Source organism: Pavona decussata, unplaced genomic scaffold (assembly GCF_977016875.1).
Source record: "Pavona decussata unplaced genomic scaffold, jaPavDecu1.1 SCAFFOLD_51, whole genome shotgun sequence".
Classification (NCBI taxonomy): domain Eukaryota; kingdom Metazoa; phylum Cnidaria; class Anthozoa; order Scleractinia; family Agariciidae; genus Pavona; species Pavona decussata.
Genome location: NW_028145473.1, coordinates 3,752,396 through 3,771,254, shown reverse-complemented (window position 1 = coordinate 3,771,254; position 18,859 = coordinate 3,752,396). Strand labels below are relative to the sequence as shown.

General features: G+C 40.4%; 1 protein-coding gene across 1 annotated transcript; it reads right to left on the bottom strand.

Moving 5' to 3' along the window:
- Positions 1-8,507: 8,507 nt before the first annotated feature.
- LOC146481138 (uncharacterized) lies at positions 8,508-11,449 on the bottom strand. The gene has a single exon (XM_085108810.1). The coding sequence runs from the start codon at positions 10,351-10,353 to the stop codon at positions 8,611-8,613; it is 1,743 nt and encodes a 580-aa protein (XP_084964936.1). The 5' UTR covers positions 10,354-11,449; the 3' UTR covers positions 8,508-8,610.
- Between the last annotated feature and the right edge of the window lie 7,410 nt (positions 11,450-18,859).

Sequence of the window (18,859 nt, the reverse complement as noted above, 5' to 3'; positions counted from 1 at the left end):
TTGCTGTCAATGAAGCTGATTATTTTTTCCTTGAGATCACCAACATAGGCAGAGGGGGTTTGCTTCATTGTGGTGACCAACTTGTTTCCTCATCTCTCTGTGTGCTCCAGTGGAAGCAGTTCAGATTCCAAGTTGTCGCCAAGGCAGTGCAGTGCTGGTATGCCCCCCCCCCCCCCCCAAAAAAAAAAAAATTTAGATGCTTGGAAATACTATTAACCATATACTATGCTTATTACAACCGCTTTCCTCAAAATCTTAATCACTGTGTTTTAGAAAAGAGTGAAATGATAAATCTTCAAATACTGATTCAAAAGAATACATTCAATGTGTTACGTTCATGCTGTCCTTTTGATTTTGCCCTTTGCTGACCTGGTGCTCACTAATTGGTAACAATACTGAAAGTTAAAGTGAGTTTTCTATATCAGATTCATATACACTTTCTTCTGACAAGAATGTAAGATCAAGTTCCTTTGCAAGTTGTTCAACTTCCTCTTCCTGCCTTATGGGGGAAGTTGCGAGACAATTAAGTTCCCCTTGGTTAGAACTTGGTAGTTCTTGTATTTTTTCTTCTTGTGTGCCGCTGGCTCCTTCTCTTTCCTCCACTTCCTGCTCTTCTTGTGCATTTGGCATAGCCCTTTCACTTTGCTGAAGACGAGAAGACCGTGGCAGTTTTCTTCTGTGCTTCTTTTCCTTCCATAACGCCACTGCTTTGTTAATCACAGCTTCAGATTCTTTTAATGGGGGCCCATTTATGGAAATATGAAGCAGACTTTCGAGCACTTCTTTCTTCAGGGTATTTCTAAGGCGTGTTTTTAGGTGCTTTAGGGCGCTGGTCCCCCTTTCCAGCCATGCATTTGAAACAGGCATAAAGAGGCAGATTTCTGCGACTTGTAACAGCAAGGGATAACTTCTACGGTAGGATTCTTTGTGCCTTAGGAACCTCCGTAGGGCGCATTCTGTGGAAATTGTAGAAGGCGAAGTAAAACCTGATGGTCCTTACTCCAGTCAGACAGCTCATACTGGAAGTTGTTCCATTCCGCTTTCAGTTTAAGGTGTTTGCTGCTGTTCTCATCTCCACTAAAAAAGTGATTTGCAAGAGTTTGGATATCGTTTTGTCCATATCCTACAAACTCGGGATTTTGCAATAGGCACGGAAAGTGGATCGAAGATATGGAAGGATGAAACGACTGTCAAAGAGTGCTGGAAGCTTTGGTCTATATTGTCTGTCAAGGCTGTCACATATTGGGAGCATAGGTCGTGCATCTTTGCCTCTGTTGCTTTAATCTTGTCTTCACTGAACTCTAGGCAAGCAAGTTTTCCAGTTGTCTCCTTTCGGAACTCTTTGACAGTGATGTTTTCTTAAAGAAGCCTTTTAAGCGAATCTTTAGATGCTTTGATGGAAGGAGAATTAGAAGAAAAACATATGGAGCCCTTTTGAAACACCTTACTAAGAGTCGAGAGCACAGGCAGAACACCTTTTAAGATATGTGACCGTACACGGGAAAACGTACTTTAACGCTTATCCGTTAAACGGCTAAAAACTAACGGGTAGTTAACGGGTAGTTAACGGCCTTGAAAGCGTTCTAACGGTTTGTCCTAACGGTCTAACGGCAAACTGGTCATGGCAAACGGATCATTTGAGCGTTCTAACGTTTGACCCTAACGCTCTAACGCCTAACTAATTCTGTCTAACGGCTCATGAAAACTTTCTAACGCTTACGCAACCTGTTCTAACGCTTAGCTGGAGCCGTTAAACGGCCGAGAAAAAAATCTAACGCTTACATTAACGACTTGCATGAGCGTTAGAAGCGGTAGATACAGTTTAGTGTACCGACAAGATTTTCACGAACTGCCGAATATCTCACAATCACGTTGCACGATGTGAAGTATAAAAAAACCACACACGAAAATTTAAATTTCATTTTGCATAGTCGTGAATGTCAAATGTTTTCACCGAGGAGCGTTTGACAAGATCTGAATAAAGTCTGAAGCAAATTAATTTTTAGGTTGTCGTGGAGCGAAATGGCCGGATCGGTATAGGCATAAAAGCTTGAAATATTTTCATGTAAACATAGTCAACGAGCGCAAAATGAAAACAAACTGTTCGCACAATTTCTTGCCGCGTCTATTTTTAGCGTCAACATTATTTTGCATTTTGTTTACGACGGAGTTGACGTGAACTTGCGCATTCACACGCTCTGCTTGCTTCGTTTATACTGCCATCAGAAATATAAAAGACTTGAATGAAAGTAATGTTTAAAATTCATTTTATATAGTCACGGATGTCAAATGATTCCACCGAGGAGCGTTTGACGGCTTAATTCCTGTTCAATATTAGAATAATTTATTCCGATGCCAATTTCAGGATGTCGTCAAGCTAAAGAGGTTTTATCGCCATGAAAGCTTAAACCAAATACAAGACAACAACCACTTTATAGCGAAAAGCGTATGTGCTGGACATATTTATGTAAACAACTTTCCGCTCGAAAGAGCACACGAAATCAAAGTTGCGACCTGACGCGACAAAGACTTACCACTTGAATTACGACATAAACAACTGTATGCAAATTGGATAATTTTAGGTCGATTCATACCTTGCGAGCCACGTCCAAAGTTTAGGCCCCGTCCACATGTATCCGTTTTCGTTTGAACTGATTTTTTTTTTCCGTTTTCGAAAAAAATATCGTCCACACGTTGCGTTTTTGAATTTCGATGCCACTTCCTGCATCTTTAAGCACTTAACAATCAATTATGAAAAAAGTCCCACCCGAGTAACAGAGTCCGAACCACGCATGATTGTTTTAAATAATCTATTTATTTAGCAAGTTAAGGAAATTACAGACAAGTTCTTAAACGAAATAAACTTTAACCCTATTAGAAGTACGTAAAGAAACTCGAGCGCCTGATCTTTTGTTTACATTCTCTAGTGATCCCTTGTGGAGAACTTGCTAGCGTGACACCTTGCATTTATTTTCGTTTTAATAAATCTCCACAGTTTATCTTTTTCCGCTGCAGATTCCACCGGGAACTTACTAAAAACTAAAACTTTTATCGAATTCAACTTGCTGCTATCTAGACTTTGTTTCCCATGTGTGCCATCCGTATTACTGCTGCTTAATTCTTCTTTGGAGAAGAAGTAGGGGAGGAGCCTCACTGCACAACGATGTCTATCCGCTTCTTTTCGGAGAGCTTCTTGAACGCTGTGGACTTTTCTCGGGGTTACACAGGAGCGAATAACTTCTTCCCCGACTGGTAGCTCGATGCTAACTGTCTCCCAGGCATTGTTGGGTGTAACAGGCACTGCTGTGGGTGATTGTCCCGTGACGGCGTTGATTTGAGGCGTAACGGCGTCGATTTGTGGCGTGACTGCGTCGACTTGTGGCGTGACTGTGCCGACTTGTGGGCTGACAGCGTCGACTTCGCCGCTCAACCTTGAGAAAGTCGCCACGTCAATTGTTGGCAGGTCAAGGAATGTCGCAGATAAGCTGTCTGATGAAGACGGTGCGATATTGTCTGGGACTGTAAGCTGTAAAAAAAGATATAAAAAAGTAAGTAATGACCATAAGTGAAAAATACGACTGGATCTGTCAGGTTCCTTCAAACACTTTGACATTAATTTTTTGCTTCCTTGTAATTTTCTTTCAATATACTGTAATTATTATCATGATGAATAAATATGAGAAGGAGTCTAAAGCCAGCAGATATAATTTATGGCTAATACACTGAAGTCTCTTTGTCCCGAAATGTGTCAAGCGACAAAAATGTGAATAGCGAAAATTAAAACAAACATGGAAATGAAAAAGAAGACCGCACTAGTGTTCTCATGGTCATAATGGAGTAGATCGTGTGGTTCGTGACACATCACTTTTTTCCACAACTTACCGCTGTCTCCAAGGATTCTAATCGCCGCTCGATGCTGGTCAATCGCTGTGCGATGTTGCCTTCCATGGCCGTGAACGCATTTTCTAATCTTTCCATCATCTGCCGAATAAAGACACAATACGCGTTATTTCAACGTCATATTAGACCTCCCGGAAAAAAATAGGAAGAACGAGGTTCTCGCTATTTCGCTCTGAGCGTACACGCCAGCTCGAGCGGCCTTTTTCTCCGAGTTTTAGAGCAAATTAGAGATTGGTCGCAGTCTAAACACGAACTTAATAGTTACTGGAATAAGTCTTACAGATAATATCATTATCAGACGAGAAATACATGTATAGAATGGAAACCTTCGGAGAACGAATCGAGAGATAAATCGGAAAGGTTATTTGCTTATAAGGTTACTGACTGACCATTGTGCTTATCTTGCAGAGACTTTGTTGTCCCCGGAGCTGCTCCTTCAACAAAGCACACTCTCGGTCCCTCGATTCCAGCTGCTGTTTTAGGATGCTGACTTCAGAATTTTTTTTTTCTTTATGTGCGCCGCGGTTGGCAAGCCACTGCACCTCTCTATCTTCTTGTTCCAAAACGAACTTATCGTATGGGTGTTCCGTTTTTTCTTCGGCTGACTGAGGGCTGGGCTCAATTAGTGTCGCTGGGGCTCTCGTTTTAGGCTTTACCTAAAAGTCAACACAATTTAATTTACCAAACAAAAGCCTACAAAACGCAGCACTTTTAACCACGGCATTTTGATAAAAATTCATTCAAGCTGGAAAGCAAACTTCGATAATTACTACTCGCGGTGAAGTCAATCGAACGAAGCCGAGTGAGTTATCATTGAAACCCAATCTTTCGATTAATTTGGCGATCAAACATAACCAGCCTGGAGCTTTGGGAACTTAATTTGGTGTTCTCTAAAATCTTACCTGTATATTCGTGTTTGAAACATAACTTATGTGATCACAACGATTGAAGAAAGTAAAATTGGAAACAAGTGTGAGTTCGAATGTGCTTGATGACCGAATTCAAATAAATTAAACGATTAGAGCTCGATTGAGTTTGATCATTGAAAGTTCGATTGACTTCACCGGATAATAGACCTCTATGACCACCCTCGTGATTAGCTAATTGTTGAACTCGCTAATTCAAACAACAGAAACCTAAAACTAGTTATGATTATATAGTATGTGCGCGTTATGTCAAAAGATTTGAGATACTTCGTTCTCAGCCAAGAGATCTTAACCGGATAGTAATCTATATTTTTTTATAAAAGGAATAAAAATTAATATCGTCAAATCGGGTAACACTAAGGAAAGTGGTGTTGAATAACTGCTTGAAACATAACTTATGCGACCACAACGATTGTTGGAAACAAGTGTGAATTCGAATATGTTTGATTACCGAATTCATATAAATCAAACGATTGGAGCTCGATTGAGTTTGATCATTGAAAGTTTGATTGACTTCACCGGGTAATTATGATTCTAAAGTATACTTCGTTCTCGGCCAAAACTTCATTTTTACAAAAAGGAATAGAAACTAAAATCGTCAAATCGGGAAACACTAAGGAAAGTGGTGTTGAATAACTGACGAAGAAACTGACTTAATTCAGATTGTTAGACAATAATAGTTTAGTATGTAGATCATCTTTACCTTGTCGGGCCGTGATACTTTCTTTTTTGGCGGCTCAATGCTCTCGTTTTCCGCACTTGACATGTCCGGCAGGTTCTCTTTACTCCATTCGAGGTCTTTTGAGTTCAACACATCCTCGTCATCTACAAGAACAAATTGTTAAGATATTAGTTACGTTATAAACAGTGTTAACCAGTTTATAAAACAGAAAAGCAGAGAGTCGAGCATCCAAATGGCATAAAACTGTATCAGTTGCAAGTTTCATTAAGTTAAAATTTTCATGTTGGACCTTTTAGGAACTGCTCGTACAACAACATGCTAGGATCGATGCGGAAGATCTGATTTAGAAGATTCTACTGACTTTCAGCGATGTACTTTATGTATCACCGTAAATATTTATTTTGACAACTTACCATTCAAGGCCAATATTTCAGCGTGAACCTTCCTCCCCTGCCAGTTTACTGTAACTTTCATTCCCTCTGTGAGTTCTCTGTCTTTTTCTACGATGAGCCGCGTTGGCGCTATTCCAGTTAAATTTTCGCCAGGGAAAAGAAACAAAGCCTTCAAAGGGCGCTTCCTCATGTCTTTACACAACTGCCGTAACGACATTACGAAATGATATAGCTGACGCACGCTTACACTTAGACTTCTATTTAGGTACAAATGCGAAACAAAATCGTATAGTCCTTTTATACCCAGTTAATGAAAGCAGGTGGATCGAAAATTCCGCCCTTTAATTGGTGAGGTAGATTTCTTTTGTTAGCCGTTATTTACATGTGAATGCTCAACTCCGGGCAATGATCGAAATCCCCGTGCTACCATTGGAGAAACATATTTTATTGTTTTGTTAATTTTTGGCATGATGCGCTGCTATGACAACGGCCTTCAAGTTAAAACTTGAAGTCTCCACGACTCACCAAAGACTAAAGACGTTAGGCAAACTGTTTTTGTTTTGACTGGCGTTATAACAGAGTAGCCGGCATGAGGCATTTTGATTTTTCTAAACGCGTAACGAAAGCCGCCAACAAAATGATTCCAGCTGTTAACAACAGACTTTTCAATTTGTTGATCGGCTTGTCAAGAGCGACAGAGAATAAAAACAAAAAAGATACTTTTGACTTGAACGCAACAATCGAATTGAGCTGCGCGCACTTTAAATGTGAATGGAAAGTTGTGAAACGATTTCACGTTCAAAGCGCGAGTTCGTAAATACAAATAAAAAGTTGTAAAACGAGGTTTCACGTTCAAAACGCGAGTTCGCAAATATGACTGAATAAAAAGTTGTAAAACGAGGTTTCACTTTCAAAGCGCGAGTTCGCAAATATGAATAAAAAGTTGTAAAACGTCAGGTTTCACGTTCAAAGCGCGAGTTCGCAAATATGAATAAAAAGTTGTAAAACGAGGTTTCACGTTCAAAGCGCGAGTTCGCAAATATGAATAAAAAGTTGTAAAACGAGGTTTCACGTTCAAAGCGCGAGTTCGCAAATATGAATAAAAAGTTGTAAAACGAGGTTTCACGTTCAAAGCGCGAGTTCGTAAATATGAATAAAAAGTTGTAAAACGAGGTTTCACGTTCAAAGCGCGAGTTCGCAAATATGAATAAAAAGTTGTAAAACGAGGTTTTACGTTCAAAGCGCGAGTTCGCAAATATGAATAAAAAGTTGTAAAACGAGGTTTCATGTTCAAAGCGCGAGTTCGTAAATATGAATAAGAAGTTGTAAAACGAGGTTTCATGTTCAAAGCGCGAGTTCGTAAATATGAATAAAAAGTTGTAAAACGAGGTTTCACGTTCAAGGCGCGAGTTCGCAAATATGAATAAAAAGTTGTAAAACGAGGTTTCACGTTCAAAGCGCGAGTTCGCAAATATGAATAAAAAGTTGTAAAACGAGGTTTCATGTTCAAAGCGCGAGTTCGTAAATATGAATAAGAAGTTGTAAAACGAGGTTTCACGTTCAAAGCGCGAGTTCGCAAATATGAATAAAAAGTTGTAAAACGAGGTTTCACGTTCAAAGCGCGAGTTCGCAAATATGAATAAAAAGTTGTAAAACGAGGTTTCACGTTCAAAGCGCGAGTTCGCAAATATGAATAAAAAGTTGTAAAACGAGGTTTCACGTTCAAAGCGCGAGTTCGTAAATATGAATAAAAAGTTGTAAAACGAGGTTTCACGTTCAAAGCGCGAGTTCGCAAATATGAATAAAAAGTTGTAAAACGAGGTTTTACGTTCAAAGCGCGAGTTCGCAAATATGAATAAAAAGTTGTAAAACGAGGTTTCATGTTCAAAGCGCGAGTTCGTAAATATGAATAAGAAGTTGTAAAACGAGGTTTCATGTTCAAAGCGCGAGTTCGTAAATATGAATAAAAAGTTGTAAAACGAGGTTTCACGTTCAAGGCGCGAGTTCGCAAATATGAATAAAAAGTTGTAAAACGAGGTTTCACGTTCAAAGCGCGAGTTCGCAAATATGAATAAAAAGTTGTAAAACGAGGTTTCATGTTCAAAGCGCGAGTTCGTAAATATGAATAAGAAGTTGTAAAACGAGGTTTCACGTTCAAAGCGCGAGTTCGCAAATATGAATAAAAAGTTGTAAAACGAGGTTTTACGTTCAAAGCGCGAGTTCGCAAATATGAATAAAAAGTTGTAAAACGAGGTTTCACTTTCAAAGCGCGAGTTCGCAAATATGAATAAAAAGTTGTAAAACGTCAGGTTTCACGTTCAAAGCGCGAGTTCGCAAATATGAATAAAAAGTTGTAAAACGAGGTTTTACGTTCAAAGCGCGAGTTCGCAAATATGAATAAAAAGTTGTAAAACAAGGTTTCACGTTCAAAGCGCGAGTTCGCAAATATGACTGAATAAAAAGTTGTAAAACGAGGTTTCACGTTCAAAGCGCGAGTTCGTAAATATGAATGGAAGTTGTGAAATGAGGTCGAAAAGAATATCACGCTACAACAGATTTACAGCAAACAACAAATTTAATGCCTAACTCCCTAGGTACACAATGGGACATGTGCGTGACCCTGGTATTCACGCGCCCTAAAAGTGTTTATTACATATAGAAACTAGTGTGTGTCTCAGATTAGGGATACACTGTCAATGTTATCGAAAGTTCATGGCGCTGGAGCTACGAGGTCTTCAGTTCCAGGTTTACAGAACTGCCTTATTTCGCGGTAGAGATAGTTCTTTCGTTCTTCTGTCAGTCCATCAGGATTGATTTCGTTTGGCAGAGACGAAGGAGACGGAAGAATGACGTTTCTCTTAAACAGCATGAATGATTTTTCCGGGCTTGACACGAATTCTCTGTAGAAGACCATTCCAGGGTTTTCCTTTGAAAAGCGAAAATGATGAAACTTGGTAATGTTTGGAAGCTTCTTAAAGTATTGTCCAAGGAATGAAATCCAGTCATATACCGGAACAATCACTCTCCCATCGTGCGTTCCCACCAGTTGTGCCTTGTTTACTCCAGTTGAGCTGGAAGTCTCTACCAGGCGCGCAAATTCGTACAGCGACGAGACATGGTTGACTTTGTACGCTTTCTTTATTAACCCGAAACAACGGTCCGGAGCAAACTTCGTGTGACCAGCGACAAGAAAAGAGTAAGTGATGGTATGATGCAGATTCATCATAGTTCTCCATGCCAAGTACCACAGGAAATAATTATTTTTATTTTGTCCGGCACAGTTGTCAGCATTCAGATGCGCGTCTGTTTCTCCCAGTCCATGTTTTTTAAAATAGTGGTGCACGTAACTGATGGTTGGATTGGCTCCTTTGCCGGTAGAAGAAGCCTCGTCTATGATAAAATTGACCTGTCTTGGTAGGCCCTCGCAAATAACACCAAATAGTCCACACTTTCTAGGAGTCTTGAAGTAGATAGGTCCAGGTTGAAAGGGATTGCTGGGGATGTGGACCTGCTGAGCGTAATCGAAGGAATAGTGAATTGTAGCATTAAGAGAGCAGGGCTCGCGGCTTCCACTTCTTAGAAAGGTTCCGGTTCCAATTGTTTCCAGAGTGTTCTCGGAGCTGAGACATGAGTCCCTGTAAAACTGTCTTTCTGCCTGAGCACAGTTCAGATGTTCCTGGTGAGCTTTCACACATTCCGATTTTGCGTTATCCGACAGGTTTGCGGCTCTTTGTAACTTCGTAGTGTTCTGCTGGCAGGTGAAGCAGAGATCAGTCATTGGTTTGGCGACCACCACGTTGGGATAAAATTGTTCCCATAGCTGTAGGAACTTCATGTAACCAACTGCTTGCAAATCTGAAGCTTCACAAGCCACTTCATATGCTCGCCACACGCTTTTCTTGGTTTCGGACGAAGACAGGACTTTGATTTCATCGCTCTTAAATCCCGGAATCCTTCCAGGGAGGGAGATCGCATTTTCCTCCACATAGTTCGACAAGAATGCCCTAACTCCTTCGATCGTAGCTTGGGAAGCCGTGTTGTGCGGCAGTCTCTTCGTGTTGCCATGTGTTCTCAAGGAGACACCGTGATTTTGGTAATGCTCTTTCAGCCGCCGAAATCGAGAGTCACTCAGTCCGTAGAAGTGTAGGAACATTTCTTTGCAAATAGGTAGTGAGTGAAAGTAGAAGCTGCATCGAGGGTTCCTACTTCGTTTGGTTCCACTGGTCTCACGGTGGGTGAAAGCTTGAATACTTGCTAATATCACCAAGTCAAGCTCGTCATTTGATAGTTCCAAGCAATTATTTAAGTTAAATAGGACTTCTGCTTCCGAAAACTGTCCAGAACATGGACCACCCTTCGCTCCAAGAGCACAGCCACATCCATCGCGCATAAATTTTTTGACTTTTTCGATAAGTTGTTCGTTCTCCGTTTCTTCTTGATAGGTCTCAGCCATAGCGTCGTTTAAAACTTTCCTGATTGCGTCTTACCAAAAGGCATAGTGTTATCGGTCGTCACAACAGTTTTTTGTTGTCATGGAAAAACAGTGGAAAATTAGCATTTTGACGACGGGGAGGCGTGCTGCGTGACTCGAAGACCAGTTCTTGACACGTGACCAGTGTTTACCTCGTGGAACGTCACATGGTAATTTAGTTGTCATCGACCTCACAGGTTAGACTTTCAAAAAAGTCCTTCGTCTTATTTACCTCTTGCGACTTCGTCGCTCGCTCGGCCGCTTTGCGACCTCGCACGGCCGCTTTGCGGCCTAAAAGGCTCGCTTCGCTTGCTTAGCTATAGCTAACTCGTGAGGTCGACTTGTGGCAAGTCTACTCACAGGTGCGCTTATTTAAAGTTACAGTCTCTAGTACAAACAAATGACTTGGATATGTTTCAAAGAGTTTTTCGTAACGCATTTATTTATAGTGATAGAATTTTATCCGGGTCATGCATTATCAGTCAACAGCACAAACCGATCGTCAAAACTTTCGCTAGACGTACAATAAAATCATTCGATTCGTCTTTTTCCCTCTTGCGACTATGTCGCTCGCTCATGGTCAGTTTCTTTCGCAGAAGTTATAACGAATTTGTTTAGGATACGCCTGCGAACGAGAATTTCGCTCGCTCGTCTGCTTCATGACCTAAAAAGGTCGCTTCGGCGAAATCTTTCTTTACGTACGGAGCAGTGAAACTTCTGACCGAAACATGGCTATTTCTCACGCAATTCTAACGGCAGATAGTAAACAGTTGATTTACCCGTTTAACGGAAGGTAATTTTTTCTAACGCCTCTGCCAGGCGTTCTAACGGATACAAATTTTGTATTAACGCCTACGCTGTCCGCTCTAACGCTCTAATTCTAACGGCTAACGGATACAGAACTTCGGCTAACGGATAAACTTTTCGTTCTAACGCTAAACGTTTAAAGCTAACGGTTTTGTTAACGCCTCTAACGCTTTTGAAAGAGCTTTCTAACGGGCAGCTAACGGATGGAAAACGGTTTTGCCCGTTTAACGGATAAGCGTTAAAGTACGTTTTCCCGTGTACGGTCACATATACAGAACACCAATCAAAAGAAGTTTCTTCAACTTCTTAAGGAGGCCTATAGCTGTAGGGTTAGAGTCCTTGTTCTGGTACTATTGCAAGGTCTGAAGAAGGGCTGGCAAGTTTCTACATACACTCTCTACAGACTTATCCAAAGATAGCCATTTTGTTCTGCAGACTTTCTGTACCTTTGTTGCGAGTTTTTCTTTGCTCTATTCAGACATGCTTTCAAGTTCCTTCATTTCAGAGGAAATTTGCACGTAAACTGCTGACCTTGCTGCGGAGTTTTCAAAGAAACTCCACAGCTGCCGAAGGACAGTTTCTACTTGCGATATTGGGGTCATGCTGTCATTTGCATAATTGCAAGCAAGGGTGAGGTGATGGCGGACACAGTGGATGTTAATGAGAGTTGGGACTGTTTCCCTCAGCTTGGCTGCCACCCCATTGCGGGAGCCTGTCATGACACTTGCCCCATCACTGGCTAGACTGCTAAGCTTGTTGATATCCAAATCATCTTTTAACAATTCTTCTCTGATTAGTTTCACAATAGTCGCTGCATTTGCTGATGTTGAGTTTTCCAGGACATCCTGAATGGACAGGAAATGGACCTCTGGTACACCTGTCTCTGGGTTAGCAAACTGTATAAAAGATATCAGCTGCTCTACCACGGAGACATTGGTGGCCTCATCCACCATCAGGCCATAGCTGTTGTGCTCTTTACCTTCTTTACTATTTCATCCTTCAAAGCTTGGCCCAGCAGCAAAAGCAATTCTCGTTGTGAACCCTGAGATCTGTGATCAAAACGACGTATTTCGGGAACGCCAAGAATCTCATCTAGTTCCAACAAAGATGTGAACTTGCGATTAGCAATTTCTTCTCTGGCCAACTGATAAGCTGGCAGGAAAGCATGGTGCAACACTGAATCTTTTGTCTGTATCTGGGTTTCGAACTCTTTGATGATACAATTCACCAAAGAACTAGGGTAACCAAGGTGATGAAACAGATTTTAGATGCCTACATTCATTGATGAATGCTTGATTTGTAGAGGACAATTTATTCCTTTGCACGATGAACCATCGGATATATGACGCGCCATTTGTTTCAACGCATTGCTGATTATCAATACTCTGCCATTGGTCGCCATCTGAGAGATGCCCATGGGAATTGGCATACACAATGAGAGCCAATTTAGAATGCTCAAAAAGTGTAACACGAAATGGGATTGTCTTGTTTATGAAATGTAAGAACAAGAGGACCCAATTTAAACACCCAGAGCAACTCGATTAGAGCCAAACTCTGTTTAACTTTCAATTTATTCATCCCATCACTATATATACTCGATTTCATTATTCTACTCTCACTTGATAATGACGATAACCCTCTGCAAGTGTGAGTATGTAAGGGATCCGAAGTAGACGTACATGGACTGTGTGATAGGGAGAGCGGATTCTCTTGGTGTAAATTCAATTAAAACTAAGCTTGATCTACGGAAATACCACTCAGAGAACATTACGATGCCTTCCTGCAGGTTCCCCTTTCATTATTTTTTCGACCTTTTACGATTTCATGGCTTGCCTTCAATTGTGTTACACCATAATGCTGCAGAAAGAGTTGCACAGAGTGGCACGTCACTGGAACACACATAAGATTAGACCATATCCAAATCAAGATACACCACCAGGCAAGCCAGATGTGCTGTTCTTTCTTGTAGAAGTGACAGGTAAAATGGACGTTTGTTTTGTTTGCGACTTTAATTTTGCGTAAAGAGATGGTGCGCTATATCTGCGGCTGTACTTGTCAGCTAAACGAACCAAATTTGCCTGCGTAGAACACCGGAAGTGACAATGCAGCGTAAAATCGCGCAAATCGGAAATGAAAGCTGCAAGAAACATTTGTTTTTATCTCAAAATTTTGCTTTGTTACAGTGCCTAATTGTACATGTCACATTGAGAGTACTGCTCGAGGAAGTACACCCTCAGGTATCGGTGGAATTCTTAGCTCTCGGGCCCATCTAAGCTGTTCCAAGTCCTCTGCCTCTTTTTCTGCCTTGGCTATTTCCTCTTGGATAAGGACAAGTCGCTCATTCTCCGCGGCCTGATTTGCTGCCTCTTTAGCAGCGTCTACAGCAGCCGATTCAGTAACCTGGCGCTGGAGATCATCAAAAAAATTATACCTCTCTAAGCTACTACCAATTAAGGCTGAAGGTGGGGAAGCGACCTCGTTGTCTTGCTCCTAGCTAATTTTTCCAAACACTGACTCTTTGAGGCTTTCATCGGACGAGTCGTCATCGACTGAACTTTTACTTCTTGATAGCAAATAAAGACTTGGAAGAGTGAAACCTGTTAGCTCCTTGTATTTAGCTGCGGAAAATTCATTAATACCATCTACTTCTTCAATTTCGACACCAGCGTAGTTTCCAAGAGCAAAATACATGTTATCTTTGTCACCCTCGCTACTAACGCCTTTGGGAAAGAAAAGTTTTTTCCCAATTTCCAGGCACCCATGGTAAGTTGCAGCCCTAGAAATACTTAAACGACGCTTTCCACCTCCTTTATCGATCCTTTTTTGTTTGTACTTTCCATCTTTCCAATGCTTCCAGCCAAACTCAAATTTTAACATCTCCTTTTGGCGCACTTTTGGCGGACAACCAGTTAAACTATCCTTATCAGTACCCCCTCTCTTTCCACGCTTGTTTCGATTGAGAATCTCTTTACCTTTTCCACCTTTTCTTGTATTTCGGCGGTCTTAGAAAGGCCTCGGGATTTGGATGCTGATGCCACAGGAGAACAAAAAGCTTTCAGTCTCAAGCGAACTCCAATAGTGCAAACTCCCATGGAAGGTAGCTGTTCATCAGACATTAAAACAGCGGACTTGTCAACCTAAATTCAAAGCATAAACCTCCTTTTTAATGGACATTTAGTCATCAAAGCAGATGACAATTTTAACATACAAGTACAGTGGAAACCCATCTATAAAACCACTGACGGGCCTTACGTATTAAGTTTCGAATATGAAATGACTGCGTGCTTTCTGTTGTTGTAAAGTATTGACCGTAATAAGAAAGATTCCACCGCCGACCAGTTGGCTCAGTTGGTAGAGTACCGGACTACTGTGCGGGAGGTCGGACCAACACTCAGGGTCTTTAAATAACTGAGGAGAAAGTGCTGCCTTTGCTCTGATATCTGCAAATTGTTAGGCTCTCTAGTCTTCTCGATAAGGATGATAAACCGTAGGCCCCGTCTCACAACCCTTGTTTGTAAATAACTCTGTGGGACGTTGAAGAACCCACTCACTATTCACAAAGAGAAGGGGATGTAGTTCCCTGTGATGTGGTCTGGTCTTTGTGTGTATACTCTCATGGTTGGGTGGGTAAATGCTCGGAAATATTAGCTGCATTAAGCTACTCTGTAAATCCGAGGGTAAATAAAGATATGATGATGATAAGCAGATAATAGTTAGGTGGGGTTCCACTGCACATCACGATTAGAAATTTGAGGACGTATTATTAATAGCAGACAATATAATAGGCCTTATCACGGTTTTCGACGCCATTTTGACGAGTAGGCAAATAGGCTTAAAATAACAGTGTTTGTATGGAAATCCGTTGTCAAATAATTTTCATAAAACATTGTTTCTGAAAAATTCATGAATTGGAAACTTTTGGCATTAGGAAAAGAATTTTAAGAAAAAAATTGGAGGGATGTAGCAGTGCCTTAAAGCGTCCAGTCGTGTTTTGAATTTTCCATACATTTGTCTGTATAGCGTACTAGCCGTGAACTGCTACTAAAAGTAGTTTGTGGGAAAAAAATACAGGGAAATGTATGGAAAGTGCAAAACACGACTGGATGCTTTCTGGCACTACTACATCCCTCCGATTTTTTTGAGAGTCATGTTAGAAGACTGACAAATCATATGTGGGCTATTACATGAAATAAATGCCCCAAAAACTTACTTCTGACACACTTTCACTCCTCATTCCACATTTCGGTATTCGCCAGCATTCTCAAATTTCAATTATTGATGAAACTTCCAGGTTTCACATTAATATTCACAAATAATTTGCAAGGCTGTTCACATGAATACTCACAACAAAACTACTATGTTTTTTTAAAAGGGACGTCTTTCAACTGACGTTCATCCTGTCACGCTATGCTGTTACGTATTCTGGGGTAACTAAGGGCCTCTTCATATGAGCCTGGTTGACCGGGCTGGCTCGGTTTCCGAGATCTCGCCTCGCCACTCTTATTCTTTACAAAAATTTCGATGTGTTCATATGAGAAGGCGAACTGGCCCGGTTAGAAAGATCTCGGGTTTGGTGACCAAGATCTCGGTAATGAAGCTGGAAATTTTTCCCATATGAACACTCCAGCTCGGATCCCAGGGCTGACCGAGACGAAACATTTTTAACGGAGCATGGCTTGTAAGGTCACTGACAAGTCAGGGAAATTGTTTTAATACAGGGTTAACCCCACAATTTCCCTATTCAGGATGTTTTTGTATTTGTGTTGAAGCCTCCTGAATAAATGTTATGTTAAGTCGGAGTGCGGGTCCACGGGTATTTTGGGCCTTTACGACATTTTTCATCTCGGTAACCGGGATTAAATTTCACGTATGAACAGAAGACAAAACTTGTCCCACCCACTGGGCCAGCCCAGTAACCGGGCTCGTATGAAAAGGCCCTAAATTGGCTGACGAGAACAAAAGATCTACACTTTGACAAAGAATCAAATGAACGAAACAATGAGGAGACAAAGAAATCAAAAGCACCAAAGATTATCAATGCTGGAATATTCATCATCATCCTGATATTTTCTTTTCAATTTTTTAATTTTAGAAATAGTTACGCATATATTCCTTTCTGTGTTGAATTTCCCTTTATAGCTTTCCAGTCATGTGTCGCGTGTATTTCCAGCAATTCAATAAATCAGCTAGTTGATAATAAACAATTCCCATGCAATCAAAATATACAACTTACGGGGTCAAAGAAAGAGCTCCGCTTTCATCTCGACCAAAATACATAACTTGCCAAATGAAAATTTTACAAAAAAAAAACAAAATTGAGGACAAATTTTGCAAATTTGTTCAAATTTGATGTGGCGTCACAGGGGCAAAATTTGATCCCCTCGCGAGGAGGTATGATTGTTTACGTAATATTTTGCAGTTGACACGTTTCATCAATGAAAATCTTTTTTAAATCCAAAACTTATTCAGATAAGACTTCACATAGGCCTAACAAGTGAAGGCGTGTAATTTTTCCCTCAAGACAATCGACGCGCAGGCGATTTGAAGGAATATGCGAAAAACTCTCTACAATACCTGTTGCCCTCATGGTCTCCGCGATAATTTTAACCTTACGTGTAATTAATTTCACCTGGGAAGCGTCATTTCCTCACCACAAATTATCAGATTTCCGCCGTCAAGTATTTTAGTTCTTCTTTTGATTCACAAATTTCAGTCATCGCTGATTCAACCACATCAGTTAATAAGCTTAAAAAAACATTTAGTTTCACGATCATTTTTTCTCTGGGAAAGCAGTATCTTCTCCCAACTGTTCATGAATTAAATCGGCCACCTGGAAGAGAGAAACAATTTACCTGCCGTCCTTTCCCCTTTCTTTTGAAATAAAGCAGTGAAGGCTTACCTCGTTGCAGGACGGCACCAGGAGAGGGACTGGAAACAAACTATTCGAACTCCCATTTTCAAAACAAACCTCCCATTTTCAAAAACCAAACTCCCATTTTCGAAATAACAAACTCCCATTTTCAAAAAAAACCCTCCCATTTTCCAAAAAAATCTCCCATTTTCAAAAAACAAACTTCCATTTTCGAAAAAAAACTTCCCACTGTCCTTTCCTTGTCACTTGTACTGTTGCATAAAACCCTACTCTCAAATGAGTGGTCCTGAAATTAATGTGCTTGAGTGAAACATTTGTAATGAAACCACATTTCAATAATGGGTGCAAAAACTTTGTTTGTTCTTAAGCTATGTATCCAATTTTTGACCAGTCATGTCCATAGTCCAGCATGACAGCAATAGCATGCTTATCATAGGGATTGTCACTTTCAGGAACAATTTTTGCCTTAACATTCCTTTAACGTAAAATTTGAAATGCATTTTCCAGGTGTTTGTAATTTTCTGCTGAATAGGCAACACCCATAACTTTAAAGGGAAGGGTTTGTTTAGTAGAATTGTCATCATCATCATCATCTGACTGGTGCTTTTCCTCTGAACTTTCTGTATGGCTAGGTGTAATACCACTGGCAGATGTATTCGTAGGTTCACCTTTAATAATAATAATAATAATAATATTTATCCAGGGAGCCCACTCGCCTTGGCAGTTTTCAGTGGGGCCCTGCAAATTAAAAATGAAATGAAACAATAAAATTACCTAAAAATTATTTCACAAGATCAAACGAATTTAAAAATAGCTGAAAAATCATCATTCACAAACTTTTAAGCTTTGCCTTAAAGCCTTGCCTTTATTCTGTGGCCATTTCCAAAAAACTTGGTGTTGCTTTCCACTGACAACAATCTCACAATATGATGTACAGCATACATCACCGCACATGTAATATGCTCGACTGACTCCCGGGATACTGGGATTTGCTTGTGTGTTCCATTAATTTCGGTGTCAACATACTGGAACTCTGTAGAAAGTACTGGAAAGCAAGGGGGAGTCCAAGAAAACCAGTCGCTTGATATTTTGTGAAAATGAGCATTTACCAGCGGTAGTTGCTTATTTCCTTCACCTGGAAAAAATTGTGTAAGCAAAATAAAAATGTTGACGTCAGTTTCCAAAAAGTAGGTGAAATTTAGGAATACGAATTGGACGCTACTGGGCAAACCACAAGGTGGGCGAATATGGGAAGAAGGGGAGGATATTATTTGATAATCTTCTGTAGTAAGTAATATTTACCAGTGGGTTTATCACCAGCCACTTGTCTAGGGTTCAGCTGGAAGCACTGCAAAATAAAGCATTACATTATTCTAAACTTGTCTTGTCTCATTAACTAGTGGCTACGCAACCTAGAGTGTCTTCAGGACAAAATCATAAATGACTGTTATCTGTGTAAAAGACTTTCCCATAATAGATTTTCATTTCACCCCCAAAGCCTGTTTTAACTGTAGCACAGTAACTGTAACACTGGTTTAGAAAAATTGAAATTGAATTAATATTACAAGCACAACAAGCCACTTACTGTGCTTAGAAGTGGAAATGAATCATGATTCATTCTTGACTGTCTGTCAATGTTTCCAGCCACAAACTCAGGGGCAAAACCAGGTTCCATAGGCATGTTTAAAAGTTAAGACAAAACATTTTACGTGGAAAAATTAGTGTAAGAAGCACACTATTATAAACGATTATTGTATGACCTGTTTGTAAACATGCTAATGAGAATGCTTTGAAAGGATACTGTCCCTC